Source organism: Dama dama, chromosome 31 (assembly GCF_033118175.1).
Source record: "Dama dama isolate Ldn47 chromosome 31, ASM3311817v1, whole genome shotgun sequence".
NCBI lineage: Eukaryota > Metazoa > Chordata > Mammalia > Artiodactyla > Cervidae > Dama > Dama dama.
This window is the reverse complement of record NC_083711.1, coordinates 10888242-10904532: the sequence shown is the minus strand read 5'-3', so window position 1 is coordinate 10904532 and position 16291 is coordinate 10888242. Positions and strand designations below refer to the sequence as shown.

The following is a 16291-nucleotide window of genomic DNA, read 5'->3' as shown; positions in this document are numbered from 1 at the left end:
GTTTCAATCACTAAGAAATAATTCTATCAAAAACATATGAATAGTTTAAAGGTATTTTTAATAAGATAGTGGAGGTACTTATCATACTGTAATGTGCATTGTGTCAGTAAACATATATCTTTTTTAAAACAGTGCCATTTTTTTCTAAACAAGAACCTTGCTTCTTGTCTTATTATCTATTGGCGTGACTTGTCAGGACTTCACAATCCAGCTGAGCCACTGAGTGAGCAAAATATTCCCTAAAGTTTTCAAAGTATTCCAAAGAAGTTTAGAAATACATTTAGTTCTTTTCAGTTATGAAAGGGAAGCAATTAGAAGCTGAATGGCTCAGAACTAGAACAAAAAATTTCACAATTCATATGAAAACACAAAAAACCCCGAATAGCCAAAGCAGTTTTGAGAAAGAAGAATGAAGCTGGAAGAATCAACCTTCCTGACTTCAGATTATACTACAAAGCTACAGTCATCAAGACATATGGTACTGGCACAAAGACAGAAATATACACCAATGGAACAAGATAGAAAGGCCAAAAATAAACCCATGCACCTATGGATAACTTATTTTTGACAAAGGAGGCAAGAATATACAATGGGGCAAAGACAGCCTCTTCAATAAATGGTGCTGGGAAAACTGGACAGCTACACATAAAAGAATGAAATTAGAACACTTCCTAACACCATACACAAAGATAAGCTCAAAATGGATTAGAGACCTAAATGTAAGACAGGAAACTATAAAACTCTTAGAGGAAAACATAAGCAGAACACTCAATGACATAAATCAAAGCAAGATCCTCTGTGACTCACCTCCTAGAGTAAGGGAAATAAAAACAAAAGTAAACAAGTGGGACCTGATTAAACTTAAAAGCTTTTGCACAGCAAAGGAAAATATAAGCAAGGTGAAAAGACAGCCCTCAGAATGGGAGAAAATAATAGCAAATGAAACAACTGACAAAGGATTAATTTCCAAAATATACAAGCAGCTCATACAACTCAATGCCAGAAAAACAAATCAAAAAGTGGGAAAAAGACCTAAACAGACATTTCTCCAAAGAAGACATACAGATGGCTAACAAATACATGAAAACATGCTCAACATCACTCATTATTAGAGAAATGCAAATCAAAACTACAATGAGATATCACTTCACACCAGTCAGAATGGCCATCATTAAAAAGTCTACAAACAATAAATGCTGGAGAAGGTGTGGAGGAAAGGGAATGCTCTTGCACTGTTGGTGGGAATGTAAATTGATACAGCCACTATGGAAGACAGTATGGAGAGTCCTTAGAAAACTAGGAATAAAACCACCATATGACCCATCAATCCCACTCCTAGGCACATACCCTGAGGAAACCAAAATCAAAAAAGCACACATATCCCACTGTTCATTGCAGCACAATTTACAATAGCTAGAACATGAAAGCAACCTAGATGTCCATCGACAGATGATAAAGAAGATAAAGAAGTTATGGTACATATATACCATGGAATATTACTCAACCATAAAAAGGATTGCATTTGAGTCAGTTCTAATGAGGTAGATGAACCTAGAACCTATTATACAGAGTGAAGTAAGTCAGAAAGAGAAAGATCAATACATTCTAATGCATATATACAGAATCTAGAAAAATGGTACTGAAGAATTTATTTACAGGGCAACAGTGGAGAAACAGACATACAGAATAGATTTATAGACATGGGGAGAGGGGAGGAGAGGGTGAGATGTATGGAAGGAGTAACATGGAAGCTTACATTACCATATGTAAAATAGAGAGCCAAAGGGAATTTGCTGTGTGGCTCAGGAAATTCAAACAGGGGCTCTGTATCAACCTAGAGGAGTGGGATTGGGGGAGATGGGAGGGAGGTTCAAAAGGGAGGGAATATATGTATACCTATGGTTGATTCATGTTGAAGTTTGACAGAAAACAACAAAATTCTGTAAAGCAATTATCCTTCAATAAAAAATAATTTTTTAAAAAAAGAAAATAAACTGGATGGCTCTAGATTTTGATGGACCCTGGCACTGTGAGGGTCCCTCATGGAGTCTGGGGCCTCCTAATTCAAGATCAAAGTCAGAGTGTTGGCTTCCCATAATGGTGTCATTGATTAGCCTTCCATACCTGGACTGGTTAGGAATTGATGGACAATATTGCTGTTCTGGCCATCTGTAATTGTCTCATTAGTTAGGGATACTCCCATTGTGAATCTCCCTGAGCCTATGGAGTTGAAGCTAAAGGCTCCACACAACTCTCTTCACACACTTCGTTGTTGGGGTGAATGTGGACATTAAAACCTTTCCTCCTTTCCCTGAGACCGAATCCTCTTGTCATCCTCTGCTGTCCTCCCAAACTTACCCAAATGGCCACAGCCCAGTGGAACTGGAGTGTCCGCAGCAGGTGGCTGTAGAAGGATGTGAGGAACTGACCTCGGTATCTTTCTTGTTGGTTTCAATTCTAGAAGAACTAGAGCAACATGCAGAAGTGAAGTGAAGCATTATTTCCCAATTAGGATTGACCATGGAACCGTTGTATGTTCCTAGAATCATATTTCATCATGTGTTGTCATTTATTCCCTCTCATGTGTAACAGGGATATCTGTGTTTATTTTGTACTTCCTTGCAAAAGGGGAGGACAACCAAAAGGATATTTGTCTCACATCTGAAAACCATCCTTATTTTGAAGAAAGCTTAAGATAAGGGGAAGAGTGGGACTTTCCTGGTGGTCCAGAGGTTAAGGATCTGCATTCCTATGCAGAGGATGTGGTTCAAATACCTGGTCAGGGAACTAAGATCCCACATGCTGCCGAGCTACTAAGCCTGCATGTAGCAATGAAAGATGCTACTACTAAGATCCCATATAAATAAATATTATTTAAATAAATAAATACTAAATATATGTTTATTTAAATAATAATTAAATATTAATAAATAACTAATGATATTAATAAATAAATATTTAAAATATAAGAAAACAAAAAAAGATCAGGGCGAGCAGGACCTTGACTCTCATTAAGGAAATTTATTTCCAGATCTTAAAAAAAGATTTCTTAAAAAAATAAAGATGTTCTTATCCCATTCCCCTGATGCAAGATAGGGATTGAGTATTTGACCAAAGCAAAGCCTACTGTCCCTGGAGAAGGAAATGGCAACCTACTCCAGTATTCTTGCCTGAGAAATCCGAATGGACAGAGGGGGCTGCTGGGCCAGATAAAACTTAGCAACTAAACAATGACGACAAAGTCTACTGTGTTCCTCCCTTGGGCTTTGACTCTGGGGCAGTGATACAAAGAAGCGGAGGGGCATTCTCAAATTCATCTTGTAGTGGCCGCAGTGATTCCCACTGTCTACTGGTGGTAGGGTTAGCAGTGATGCTGGAATACTGTGGCCACAAAAAGGTCCTACATAGAGTTCCATTGTAATGATTTTGGCTGTGGCTCTGGCCTGTCTTCATTTTGCCCACTTTTGTGCCTGGTTGACTAGCTCTGCCTGAATCCTGCAAATTACTCCCCATCCTTAGGAAAAATTGCTTTTTGTTTTCAAGTAATCAGAGTTGGTTTCCATTACATAGAACCGAGAACCCTGAACAGTGCCATCATTCTGGGACCCAGGACATTGATGACAAAGGCTAGTAGAATCTATTTGGCCCAATATCTCTTCTTAAGAATAAACCAAAGTTTTCTTTCAACTTGGGAGTGAGTCTTTGTGTCAGCGAACATTTATATTTTGAGTTAAGTCCCTGAAGCACACAGACCTTTAATCACTGTGTTTCTATTATTCTAATATTTTGTGTCCTTAGTGGCTAATTGTACATTCCATACAAATGTTGATGGTACAAGCTTCCTCTGAATTCTTACTGAAATAGGCTCTGATGATGCCTTTTGTAGATAACCCTGCTGCAATTGCCTATGAATTCATGCTGTGATGAGAAAAATTTTATAAATATTCTTGACCTTATGAAGGGAAATAGTAACTTGCAGAAGAAAGTTATCCAAAGTGTGTCTTCATAATTACTTAGGAGATGTGTTTTTGATTTGTCTTGTCCCCAAATGTTTACCAAATTCAATAGTTAAAAACCATCTGTGTTGCTTCCTTACAAATTTGTTGCTTGTATATTTACAATGGAATATGTTTACTTGTCATTTTGGGGAACTATTTTCATAGTGCTCACTTCGCATGACAGGTTTCTCACTTCATGAATGGATGCTATTTTGGTCGATGTGACCCAAATCTCTGGAATGGTTTTTAGGGATCAGTAGGGTGTCTACTGTATTTTGTGTATGCTGAAACTTTTATGTATTACATAGTGATTGCTGTTGTTATTCAGTGGCTCAGTCATGTCCGACTCTTTTCAAACCCATGGACTGCAGCACATCAGGCCTCCCTGTCCATCACCAACTCCTGGAGTTTGTTCAAACTTGAATCTACCGAGTCAGTGATGCAATCCAACCATCTCATCCTCTGTTATCCCCTTCTCCTCCTGGCTTCAATCTTTCTCAGCATCAGGGTCTTTTCCAGAGTCAGCTCTTTGCATCAGGTGGCCAGAGTATTGGAGCTTCAACTTCAACATCAGGCCTTCCAATGAATATTCAGGACTGATTTCCTTTAGGATTACCTGGCTTGATCTCTTTGCAGTCCAAGTGACTCTCAAGAGTCTTCACCAACACCACAGTTCAAAAGCATCAGTTCTTTAGCACTCAGCCTTCTTTATGGTCCAATGCTCACATCCATACATGACTACTGGAAAAACCATAGCTTTGACTATACAGACTTTCTTGGTGGGGTTTCCCTTTACCTACATTGCAGATAAAGAATCTGCCTGCAGTGTAGGAGACCACAGTTCAATTAAAGCAAATTTGGAAAACTCAGCAGTGGCCACAGGACTGGAAAAGGTCCATTTTCATTCCAATCCCAAGGAAAGGCAATGCCAAAGAATTTTCAAACTACCCCACAATTGCACACATGTCATACAGCTAGCAAAGTAATGCTCAAAATTCTCCAGGCCAAGCTTCAACAGTATGTGAACTGAGAACTTCCAAATGTTCAACCTGGATTTAGAAAAGGCAGAGGAACCAGAGATCAAATTGCCAACATCTGTTGAATCATCAAAAAAGCAAGAGAGTTCCAGAAAAACATCTATTTCTGCTTTGTTGACTATGCCAAAGTTTTTGGCTATATGGATCACAACAAACTGTGGAAAGTTCTTCAAGAGATGGGAATACCAGACCACCTTATCTGCCTCCTGAGAAATCTGTATGCAGGTCAAGAAGCAACGTTAGAACCGGACATGGAACAACAGACTGGTTCCAAGTTGGGAAAGGAGTACATCAAGGGTGTATATTTTCACCCTGCTTATTTAACTTCTATGCAGAATACATCCTATGAAATGCCAGGCTGGATGAAGCACAAGCTGGAATCAAGCTTGACGGAAGAAATATCAATAACCACAGATATGCTGATGACATCACCCTTATGGCAAAAATCAAAGAGGAACTGAAGAGCCTCTTGACGAAAGTGAAAGAGGAGAGTGAAAAAGTTGGCTTAAAACTCAACATTCAAAACAGTAAAATCATGGCATCTGGTCCCATCACTTCATGGCAAATAGAGAAACATGGAGACAATGACAGACTTTATTTTCTTGGGCTCCAAAATCACTGCACATGGTGACTGCAACCATGAAATTAAAAGACACTTGCTCCTTGGAAGAAAAGTTATGACCAACCTAGACAGCATATTAAAAAGCAGAGATATTACTTTGCCGACAAAGGCCCATCTAGTCAAAGCTATGGTTTTTCCAGTAGTTAGGTATGAATGTGAGAGTTGGACTATAGAGAAAGCTAAGCACTGAAGAACTGGTGCTTTTGAACTGTGGTGTTGGAGAAGACTCTTCTGAGTCCCTTGGACTGCAAGGAGATCAAACCATTCAATTCCAAAGGAAATCAGTCCTGAATATTCATTGGAAGGACTGGTGCTGAAGCTGAAGCTCCAATACTTTGGCCACCTGATTCGAAAAACTGACTCATTAGAGAAGACCCTGATGCTGGGAAAGACTGAAGCCAGGAGGAGAAGGGGACAACAGGGGATGCGATGGTTGGATGGCATCACCGACTCAATGGACATGAATTTAAGCACGCTCTGGGAGTTGGTGACAGACTGGGAAGCTTGGCATGCTGCAGTCCACAGAGTCCCAAAGAGTCAGACATGACTTAGTGACTGAACTGAACTGAACTGAACTGACCTATGTTGGCAAAGTAATGTCTCTGCTTTTTAATATGCTGTCTATGTTGGTCATAGTTTTTCTTCCAAGGAGCAAGAGTCTTTTAATTTTATGGCTGCAGTCACCATGTGCAGTGATTTTGGAGCCCAAGTAAATTGTCTATCACTGTTTCCATTTTTTCCCCATCCATTTGCCATGAAGTGATGGGACTCTGTGCCATGATCTTAGTGTTTTGAATGTTGTTTTAAGCCAGCTTTTTTCATAGTGATGTGTGCATGCGAATGTTTACTTAATATTACCATATTAAAATGTATCAAAATATCCAGAATTATCCTATGAATTGACATACAAATGCAACATGAAATGAAAATGTAAACCATCTGAATAAATAAAACATTTACCCAACCACTGTTTATGGTGTCATCCTACTAAACACAAGGCCCTTTGAGGAAAGCAGAAGCTGATATGCATTCTGCCTTTGAGGAATTGTCTGTTTAATGGCAGGAAGTCAGTTTCATTGGGAAGCTTATATGCCAATGGTAATTGTGTGTTGCTAGTCAACCACAAGTATAAACTCCTTGTTAGCATGTGTGTTCCTGACAAATCTTTGGAAGTAAGCATTTGGATATAGAAAGGTCATATCCTTTAAAGGTTTCAGTCTTTACACAAAAGTCTCTGATATCCCTAACCTAATATTTTAAGGCCAACTTCTATTTTTGTAGTTATACTTAATAAGATAAGGGTAAGATTTTGAAACTCTTGAGGCCTGAAGGAGAATAAAAACAGAGAGAATATCAGAGCAATTTAGACCTAGAATGAAGCACAGATTATCTGGCTCAACCCTTAAGTTTATCAGAAGTCTACTGTTCAACCTTTCAGTCATTAGTATCTGAGAAATGACAAGACAACTCCCTTGATCACCTTTTCCTTCTTCCATCTCCCCTCCCTACCTTACTGTTTTCCTCTGGAGTATTAAAGAACCCTCCTGGGGATGTTTTCATTTTGAGCAGAAGTCAGATGCCAGTGCTGATTTGAAGACATCACACGACTGAGCAACTAAGCAAGCATCGTGGTTTTAGGAAGGGAATTGGGATACAGCCTACTCCTTCACACTGATGCAGCCTCCTTGTCCATGCTCTTCTTAATGATCATAGAGCAGTGTTGACAAACTTTCTGCAAAGGGTCAGAATAAATATTCTAGGTGTTGTGCTCCCTTTTGTTTCTACCCAACCTACTCTGCTCTGCCGCTATAGTGTGCAAGCAGCCAGAGACAAAACAAATGGGTGCAGTGGGGTTCCACTCAACTGTGTTTATAGAAACTGAAACTTGAATTTTATACAATTTTCACAGGCCAAGAAATAGTGTCTTTCTTTTAATTCTTTTCAGTCATCTGAAAACAAAAATCATGCTTGGCTCACAAGTTGTACAAAAACAGGCCGTAGTCAGATTTGGCTGGTGGGCCACAATTTTTCTATCCCTTTTGTAGGGAACACTTATGGAATGTTCCTTATATGTATACTGATGAATCTAACCTAGTTAGAGTTGATACTCAAAGAAAATAAACATAAGGGGGACACAACGGCCTCAACCCTGGTTGTTGTTCTTGTTGTTGCTTTGTCACTAAGAAATGTTCAACTCTCTGTGACCCCATGAAGGCTCCTCTAGAACCTAGCCTGCCAGGCTCCTCTGTCCATATGCTTCTCCAGGGAAGAATACTGGAGTGGGTTGCCATTTCCTTCTCCAGCAGGATCTTCCCAACCCAGGGATCAAACCTGCATCTCCTGCATTGCAGGCTGATTCTTTACCACTGAGTCACCTGGGAAGCCAACCCTAGTTAGGATCCCAGAATTTTAGGTATTATTTTCCTTATCTCTCTACATTTCAAGATGATCAGGTGGTGGACCAGACACATAAAATAACTGCCCACCATGACTTGGTAGTCAACCTTTTTTCTATGCTTATTCAGATACCAAGTTCTACTGGACTGTGCCCCATATTTATTTCTTATTTATTTTCGTGTCCCCTCATCTTTGGGATTCTCCATGGGCGATGTCTGCCAGCATTTATGGAAGGTAGATGCCCGTCTGTCTACTGATCCCCTCAGTAATCAAGGAAGCTTCCCAGGGAAGAAGTGTGGATGAAGCTCCATATAAAGCAATGAGGTGGTTGTTGGGAGGGCTTCAAACTGCTGAGTCATTCCTGTGTCATCATTTACAAGTTGCCATTTCTGTTACAAGGCAAATGTGAGGGTGTGTGAATTTATGTACAATTTATAACATCAAATTCAGTGAAACATTTGCCAGTAGCTTTATACAGGGTGGATCAAAGTAAAGGACAGAAGCCTAGAGACTGGAAAGAAAAATGAGATTAAGATTTCATCACAGCTCCAGATTTCAGCCACACATCAAAGGTGTTTGTTCTGTTGGCTTGTTTTAAGAACATGCTTACAGGGTTACTGTATAATCTATTTGTCAGAGTAAGGATTTTAAATGCCGTTAAACTGAAGACATTATGAGAAAACCAATTTTCTCTCTCTCTTTTTTTTTTTTTTTTTTGGTATTCATCCTGAGATAAAATGCAAAGGTAAGTTGTATGTATGGGGCAAATAATTTCTCTTTTATTAAGACTCTTTCCTGTCTCATTTTTGGTTGATAGTCCCAGGTAAAAAGTCTCAAGTGTTCCAACATTCCAAAGTGAGAAACTGGACCCCGTAATTGAGGCTTGTAAAGGAGAGTCAAAATCCTGTTTTTTTAGACTCTCAGCTAGCTGCCTACCCCAGGCTAGGAAAGAGACCAAGATCGTGGCATGGATAGAAGAGCCTGAAACTTGGAGAGATCTCTTGGGGAAAAGTTGGGCTTTGAGTTTCATGTTTCGCCCAAAGTCTCATGTTTCTCTCCTCAATCACGTGTCATGAAACAGCTTCTTCTTTTGATATTTTTTCAACCATTTAAAATGGTAAAGCCTTTCTTAACTTGCTGGTTGTACAAAAACAAGTAGTGGGCTGGATGTGCTCCATGTGCTGTAGTTTGCAGAGCTCAGACTTGGAAACAAAAAGTGAGGAAATTGGTTTTTGATCATAAAACTGTCCTAAAAATTATTGTTTGTCCCTGAAGTTTCACGAGGAAGACTTTTTTTTAACATGACTATGATAGTAATTGCTGTTGTTCATTCATTCATTCGTGTCCGATTCTTTGTGACCCCATGGACGGCAGCACGCCAGGCTTCCCCGTCCATCACCATCTCCCAGAGTTTGCTCAAACTCATGTCCATTGAGTCAGTGATGCCATCCACCACCTCGTCCTCTGATAGTAATAATAGCTAATACTTTAATAGTGGTTTCCATGTGCCTGATGCTTGTGAAGTACTTTCCTCTATTTACTCATTTAGTTCTTATGATACAGCAATGAGTTAAATATTCAATACCATTAAATAATTTAGCCAAATTCTCAGTTTTAGTGAAAATAGCAAGGCCTAGATGCAGATCCAAGTGATCTCCTTCTAGCATGCCACACTTAACCACAAGGCTAGTTTCTCACTTACGCTGGTCACACACCCAGCGAAGCCCGCTGCACTGTTTTTCTGCTTGAGTTTTCTCCACAAGGTCTAGACAGTTTAGCAGGGTGTTCTCATGTAGAACTTGTCTTCAAGGAGGTGTCTGAAGTCAGAGGGACAGAAAGGTGCTGAGCAATCTTCAATATAAACCAACATACATTTTTTAAATTCTTGAGTGACATAATTTTAGCAGGTATATTGATCATCACAGGAAGGCTTTCAGAAAAGTTTTTTAAAATGAGGATGAAGAAAGAAAGCTTTATTTGATTGGGTGAGTCCACTGGGGACATAGTGAGTCTGATTGTCCTTTGGGAACTCAATAGGCCTCCAACCAGCAGAGTGTTTTACTTTCCATCTAATCTCCAAGTCACTAATCAAAATGAGGACTGTAGCCCATAAGAAGAAAATTCATCATGAAGGACTCCAAGTCTGTGAAAATTTTCTCATATATATGTGGCCAATTGTAATCAGTCTCTGAAACAAGTTATGTTTTATGTGTATGTGTGTGTTTGTTGAGAAAGGACCACACTTCATTTGTGTGGGGAGGACAAGAGGTACCCTATAAAAGCCTGTGGATTCTGCAAGATTCTAGCTGTACCACTTTTGTATTGATTAACACCTGGCAAATTCCTTTCCCTCTCTAGCAGCCAATTACTTCTCTGAAAAGAATAAAATAGGGATGATAATATTACTAAATTCACAGGGTCATTGAAAAGATTAAGGGCAATAATGTATGTGCATTGCAATCTATAAAAAATACATATATTAATGTATTTTAATAAAGCCAGTGAAAAAAGACAAGTCAAGCTGAATCTAAAGGAACCCTATTGCTACCTGCATCAGCAAATCAAGATAACACAGTTGCTGTTTCTTTTTTCAATAATAGCTCAAAGGCAGCTAATAGTATAACCTCTGTTGCAGGTAGTTTCTGAGTCGGTGTCACTTTAGAAATGTCTTAGGGGACAGATTTTCCTGGAGGACGAAATGGCAACCCACTCCAGTGTTCTTGCCTGGGAAATCCCATGGACAGAGGAGCCTGGCAGGCTACTTTCTATGAGGTCACAGAGTCAGACACGACTGGACATGCATGCAAAAACAGGATAGATTTTATGAAAATGTTTGTTTTACCTTCCTTTAATGAGAAGTATTTTCCCAGTTTTGGTCTTAACTTTCTATGTTTTAAAAGAATGTCGCTCTTTTCGTGCCTAGCACAGCCATGACTCAGGGTCCCAAGAAGCATGTAGCAACTCCAAAACATTGGATGCTGGATAAAGTGACTGGTGTGTTTGCCCCTCCTCCATCTACCTGTCCCCACAAGCTGAGGGAATGTCTCCCTCTAACCATTTCCTTAAGGAATGGACTTAAGTATGCCCCAACAGGAGATGAAGTAAAGAAGATTTGCATGCATCATTCCATTAAGATGGATGGAAAAGTCCACACCAATATAACCTACCCTGCTGGTTTTATGGATGTCATTAGCATTGATAAGACTGGAGAGAATTTTTGTTTGATCTGTGACACCAACGGTCGCTTTGCTATTCATCGTATTACACCTGAGGAGGCCAAGTATAAACTGTACAAAGTAAGAAAGATCTTTGTGGGGACAAAAGGAATCCCTCATCTGGTGACCCATGATGCTTGCATCATCCGTAAGCCTGATCCCCTTCTCAAGGTGAATGACACCATTCAAATTGACTTGGAGACTGGCAAGATTACTGATTTCATCAAATTTGACACAGGTAACGTGTACATGGTGACTGGAGGTGCTAACCTGGGAAGAATTGGCATGATTACCAGCCGGGAGAGAAATCCAGGTTCCTTTGATGTAGTTCATGTGAAAGATGTGAACAGCAACAGCTTTGCCAACAGCTCTCAAACATCTTCCTTATTGTCAAAGACAACAAACCATGGATCTCTCTTCCCCCATGGAAAGGGTATTTGCTTTACCGCTGCTGAGGAAAGAGACAAGAGACTGGCAGCCAAACAGAGCATGGGATAAAACGATCTCTGGGTGATGTGATTGGAGAAGTCTTTGTACCTAACTAAAGATAATTCCAAGTGACTAAATTTAAAAAAGAAAAAGAAACTCAACTACTAAAGTTAGAAATAGGCGTGGTGGCCTCTTAAGGAAAAGGTGTGCTATTTGATAAAAAATCTCAGCTCTTTTGATAGTTCTTAGCTCAGGTTAACTAACATTCAAGAATAAATTGATGTTTTTTTTCAGTTGTGTCATTTAAAACTGCCAATGTTATCCATTCCAAGGTTTACCTTTATTGTTATCAGCCCACTCTGTCATCACCCAAAATTAAATTACTAGCTTTCCTTAAGATTTTCTTATTTTTGATCAGATAAAATTTGCCTTCTTTGCAGTTTCAAGATGAATAGGGTGTACATAGGATTTGGGCATCATGTTGATTGTATAGCTCTCTAGCAACAAGGATCTTGCTGGCTGACCTCTGTTACATGTAAACACAAGCAGAACAGAAAGAAAAATAGGTTACACACTTGTATGTGTTAGCTCAGACTACCATAACACAGTAACAGGGGTTGGATGGTTTAAACAACAGACTGATTTCTCATAGTTGTGAAATCAGTAAAGTCCACGATCAAGGTGCGGGCTGATTTGGTTCTTGACTAGGGCTTTCCTGCAAGAGTGTAGATAGGTGTATTCTCATTATGTCCTCATGTTGAGGGGAGAGAGAGAGAAAGGGAGAGAGAGGAAGAGAGAAATATAGAGGGGGGAGAGAGAATGGGAGAGGGAGAGAGAAGTAAAGCGAGAGAGGAGAAGAAGCCAGCAAGCTCCCTGGTCTTTATAAGGGCACTAATTCCATCATGGGGGCTCCATCCTCATAACCTAATTAGTTCCAAAGTCCAACCTTCTAATACCATCACATTGGAAATCAGGGCTTCAACATATGAATTCTAGGGGAGCAGGAATCAGTCCACAGCACTGTAGAGAGAGACAGCTTCTCTACAGCAAATCCTCAAATGGGATTGCGCTTGCTTGCTTTGGAGACAAAACATAAACAATTAATTATTCCAAAGCTGGCTGAACAGTAGAGGAACTAAATAGAATTTCCTCAATGACTCTTGAAAGCAAAGTGGTCTTAGGACTCCCCTGGTACAAGGATGATTTGAAGAAGGAATAGCTTGTGAATGCTTGTAAAATCTCATTTCGATAAATTTAAGAGAGATGGAAGTGGCATTGCTACATTCCAATTATATTTAAATGGAATGATATCAAAGCACAGAGGTGGTGTTACGGGGCAGAATTTGGTTTATCTAAATAAAGCCAGCATTGTTACGTACTGGTTTTTCCATTTCTTCTTCATTTTCATCTCCTTTCCTCTGCACCGTGTGGAGGTACCTGCCTTGGAGATATTCTTTCCCTGATCTCTAGTTCTGACAATTTCCCCACTCTCATTTATTTTCAACCTCCTTCACTCCTCTGGGTCCCTAATATAACAATACTGATACAGTAGAAAGTGCTAATTCTGAACCATAACCGTGTTTTCATTCAGCAGATCCACTGCTATGTGGACAGGGACTTGTGAACACATCTGTTCTACAGGATTTTTCATTTAAAATAATTTTCTGAAACCACATCAGCAAAGTACTACTGTGATAAACTATCCCAAAAGATGTGGATGTAGTTTTGCTAATCACAACTCTAAATTAAAATGGTGTGTAATCATGGGATTCTACCTGTATTCATTTGTTGTCACACGTTTATGAAGTCAAACTCTGAGCTAGTGTTATTTAGATGTGGATTTCATGTTTTGTCCTCACCTAATCATTGAACTGGGCCTTTATGGGGTTGCTGGACCCCCTGGCATTCAGTGGCAAGGCTATTAGCCTTGGTGAGGAGGAAAGTTTTTGGAAAAACACACTGCTTTATGCTAGATTAGCTATTAACTGTTTCTTCAAAAATTGTACCCAGTTTCTCCTGTGATAAACTTATGATGGAGTCTATAAGATGCAAGGGCCTGAATAATATCATTCTAATAGTCTGCCATTGGTTGCCTTGATTAGAGAGGTTAACATTAGTGCTTGAATAATACTTCTTGCTTGTTTTCCAAAGCCCTACAAAGTGCAAAGTGAAACTAAAGGCACAACGCAACTCTTTCTGATCTTGAATTTCAGATGAGTGATACCCAAATGCGGGGGTCCCCAGCCCCCAGGCCATGACTCTTACATGTCTGTAGGTTGTTAGGAACCAAGCTGCTCAGAAGGATGTGAGCAGCAGGTGAGGGAGTGAAGTTTCACCCGTATTTACAGCCACACCCCATCACTTGCATTATCACATGAGCTCTGCCGCCTGTCAGATCAAGGGTGACATAAGAAATGCAATGTGCCAGAATCATGCCAAAACCATCACATACACACTCCGGGTCCATGGAAAAATTGTCTTCCACAAAATCGGTTCCTGGTGTCAAAACTGTTGGGGACCACTGCCCAAAGGGAATTGAAGAATTTTATATCTGCCTGTAGCTAGCTCCAGGACAGTTTCCTATGAAGAGAAACTTGGCTCTAGGGGGGCAGTCACTGAAATCGCTGGGATGGACTTTAGCCATGTTAGTTTAGTACAGTGACTCTTAAATGGGGTTATTTTATCCCTCTTCTCCACTGCAACCAAGGGCATTTGGTGATGTGTAGAGACATTCTGGCAACTAGAACTTGGGGGAGGTGGTGTATCTAGTGAGCAGAGGCCACAGATGGTGCCCAACATGAGACAATGCCCAGGACAGTCCCACACGACAAAGAATGATCTGACCCCAAAGGCTAATAGTGCTGAGACTGAGAAAGCCTGGTTTCAATAAGGAGCATGTTTGGACCTTAGCAGTTAAAAGGCTAAGGAGGATGGCAGCCCAGACTATGGACTATAATGCAGCTACCAAACAGTGACTTAGAGCTATGCGTCTCAATTTGTAGAGCTGTTAAAGATGTACTAAGTGGATAAAAGCAAGTTACAAGTGATGATGATAATAATTATTATTATAACCAATCTTTATTGAGAAGTTACTCGGTCATTACATTAAATGCTTTAATTACATCATCCCATTAAATTCTTCCAACAATATGGGGTATACATTATTATTAATCCTGCCTTTCTATATACTGACACTGAGGCATGGAGAAATTAGGTTGCCTAAAATCACACATGTTACAGCCTCCAGAGCTCACTTGCATCATCACTTCGTGTGTGCTGTGTGTGTTAAGTCGTTTCAGTCGTGTCCGGCTCTTTGCGACCCCATGGACTGTAGCCTGCGAGGCTCCTCAGTCCATAGGATTCTCCAGGCAAGAATATAGGAGTGGGTTGCCATTTCCTCCTCTAGGGGATCTTTCCAACCCAGGGATCAAATTCATGTCTCTCACATTTCTTGCTTTGGCAAACGGGTTCTTTACCACTAGCGCCACCTCAGGAGCATCACTTCATATATATGTACAAATACGATAATACGATACTAGTTTAAAAACAGCAATGCTGCCGTCCGCACTCCTTCCGTCGGTCCTTCCTTCCTGCCTGCCTGCCTGCCTGCCGCGCCCGCACGTTTCGAGGCATGGGGCAGAGCCTCCGGCCCGCCCGCGCCACCTGAGGATCCCGGAAGCCGCCCCCGCCATGGAAGAGGACCAGGAGCTGGAGAGAAAAATGTCTGGAGTGAAGACCTCAACGGCTGAAGGCGAGAGGAAGACAGCCCTGGAGATGGTCCAGGCGGCTGGGACAGATAGACACTGTGTGACATTTGTGTTGCACGAGGAGGACCATACCCTAGGAAATTCTCTCCGGTACATGATCATGAAGAACCCGGAAGTGGAATTCTGTGGTTACACTACAACCCATCCTTCAGAGAGCAAAATTAACTTGCGCATACAGACCCGAGGTGCCCTCCCCGCGGTCGAGCCCTTTCAGAGAGGCCTGACTGAGCTCATGAATGTCTGCCAGCATGTGCTTGACAAGTTCGAGGCCAGCATAAAGGAATATAAAGATCAAAAGGCCAGCAGAAACGAAGCCACATTCTAGTCCCTCACACACCATACAGGGAGAACTGACGTCTAGGATATTCTGTATGTGCTCTTGGCGAAACCCAGAAGTAAAAGACTGTGGTGACAGCACAATGTGACCTGCAGAAGGGCCTGCTTCTAGCTCATAACTCATCTTAGCTGTTGGAGTCCCTGCAAGAAACTGTATTCTGCTAATAAATTCCCTCTTATACTTAAACTGAAAAAAATAAAAAATAAAAAATAAAACAGCAATGCTTTCACCTCTACCCCCTTTCTAACCAGGGATGCTACTCCCCAAAGAAAAGCTCTTTAATCATTTTTGCTTTAGATCTATTTAACTTCACAACTCCAGATAATTACTAGATTTAAAAAAAAAAAAAGAATCAACTTAATGATTTGTTTATCTCATGATTTATTTATCTCATGTAGCTCACTCATACTATGTGATGCCCTCTCTCCCTTCCCTCTCAGCTCTCTTAAAAAAAAAAAAAAAATTATCATCTACTTCTGTTGGTCACAG

General features: G+C 40.4%; 1 protein-coding gene and 1 pseudogene across 1 annotated transcript; both read left to right on the top strand.

Annotated features, from left to right (window-relative positions):
- The first annotated feature begins 10984 nt into the window (after nucleotides 1–10984).
- Nucleotides 10985–11767, top strand: LOC133050061 (small ribosomal subunit protein eS4-like; annotated as a pseudogene).
- A 3495-nt stretch (nucleotides 11768–15262) lies between these two features.
- On the top strand, nucleotides 15263–15951 carry LOC133050227 (DNA-directed RNA polymerases I and III subunit RPAC2-like). Its single transcript, XM_061134424.1, has one exon. It carries the CDS (start codon nucleotides 15389–15391, stop codon nucleotides 15788–15790), a length of 402 nt encoding a protein of 133 aa, XP_060990407.1. The 5' UTR covers nucleotides 15263–15388; the 3' UTR covers nucleotides 15791–15951.
- The last annotated feature ends 340 nt before the right edge of the window (nucleotides 15952–16291 follow it).

What these genes read in the sequence shown, in the direction of transcription:
- LOC133050227 (XM_061134424.1), top strand. Translation starts at nt 15,389, where the DNA reads ATGGAAGAGGACCAGGAGCTGGAGAGAAAAATGTCTGGAGTGAAGACC.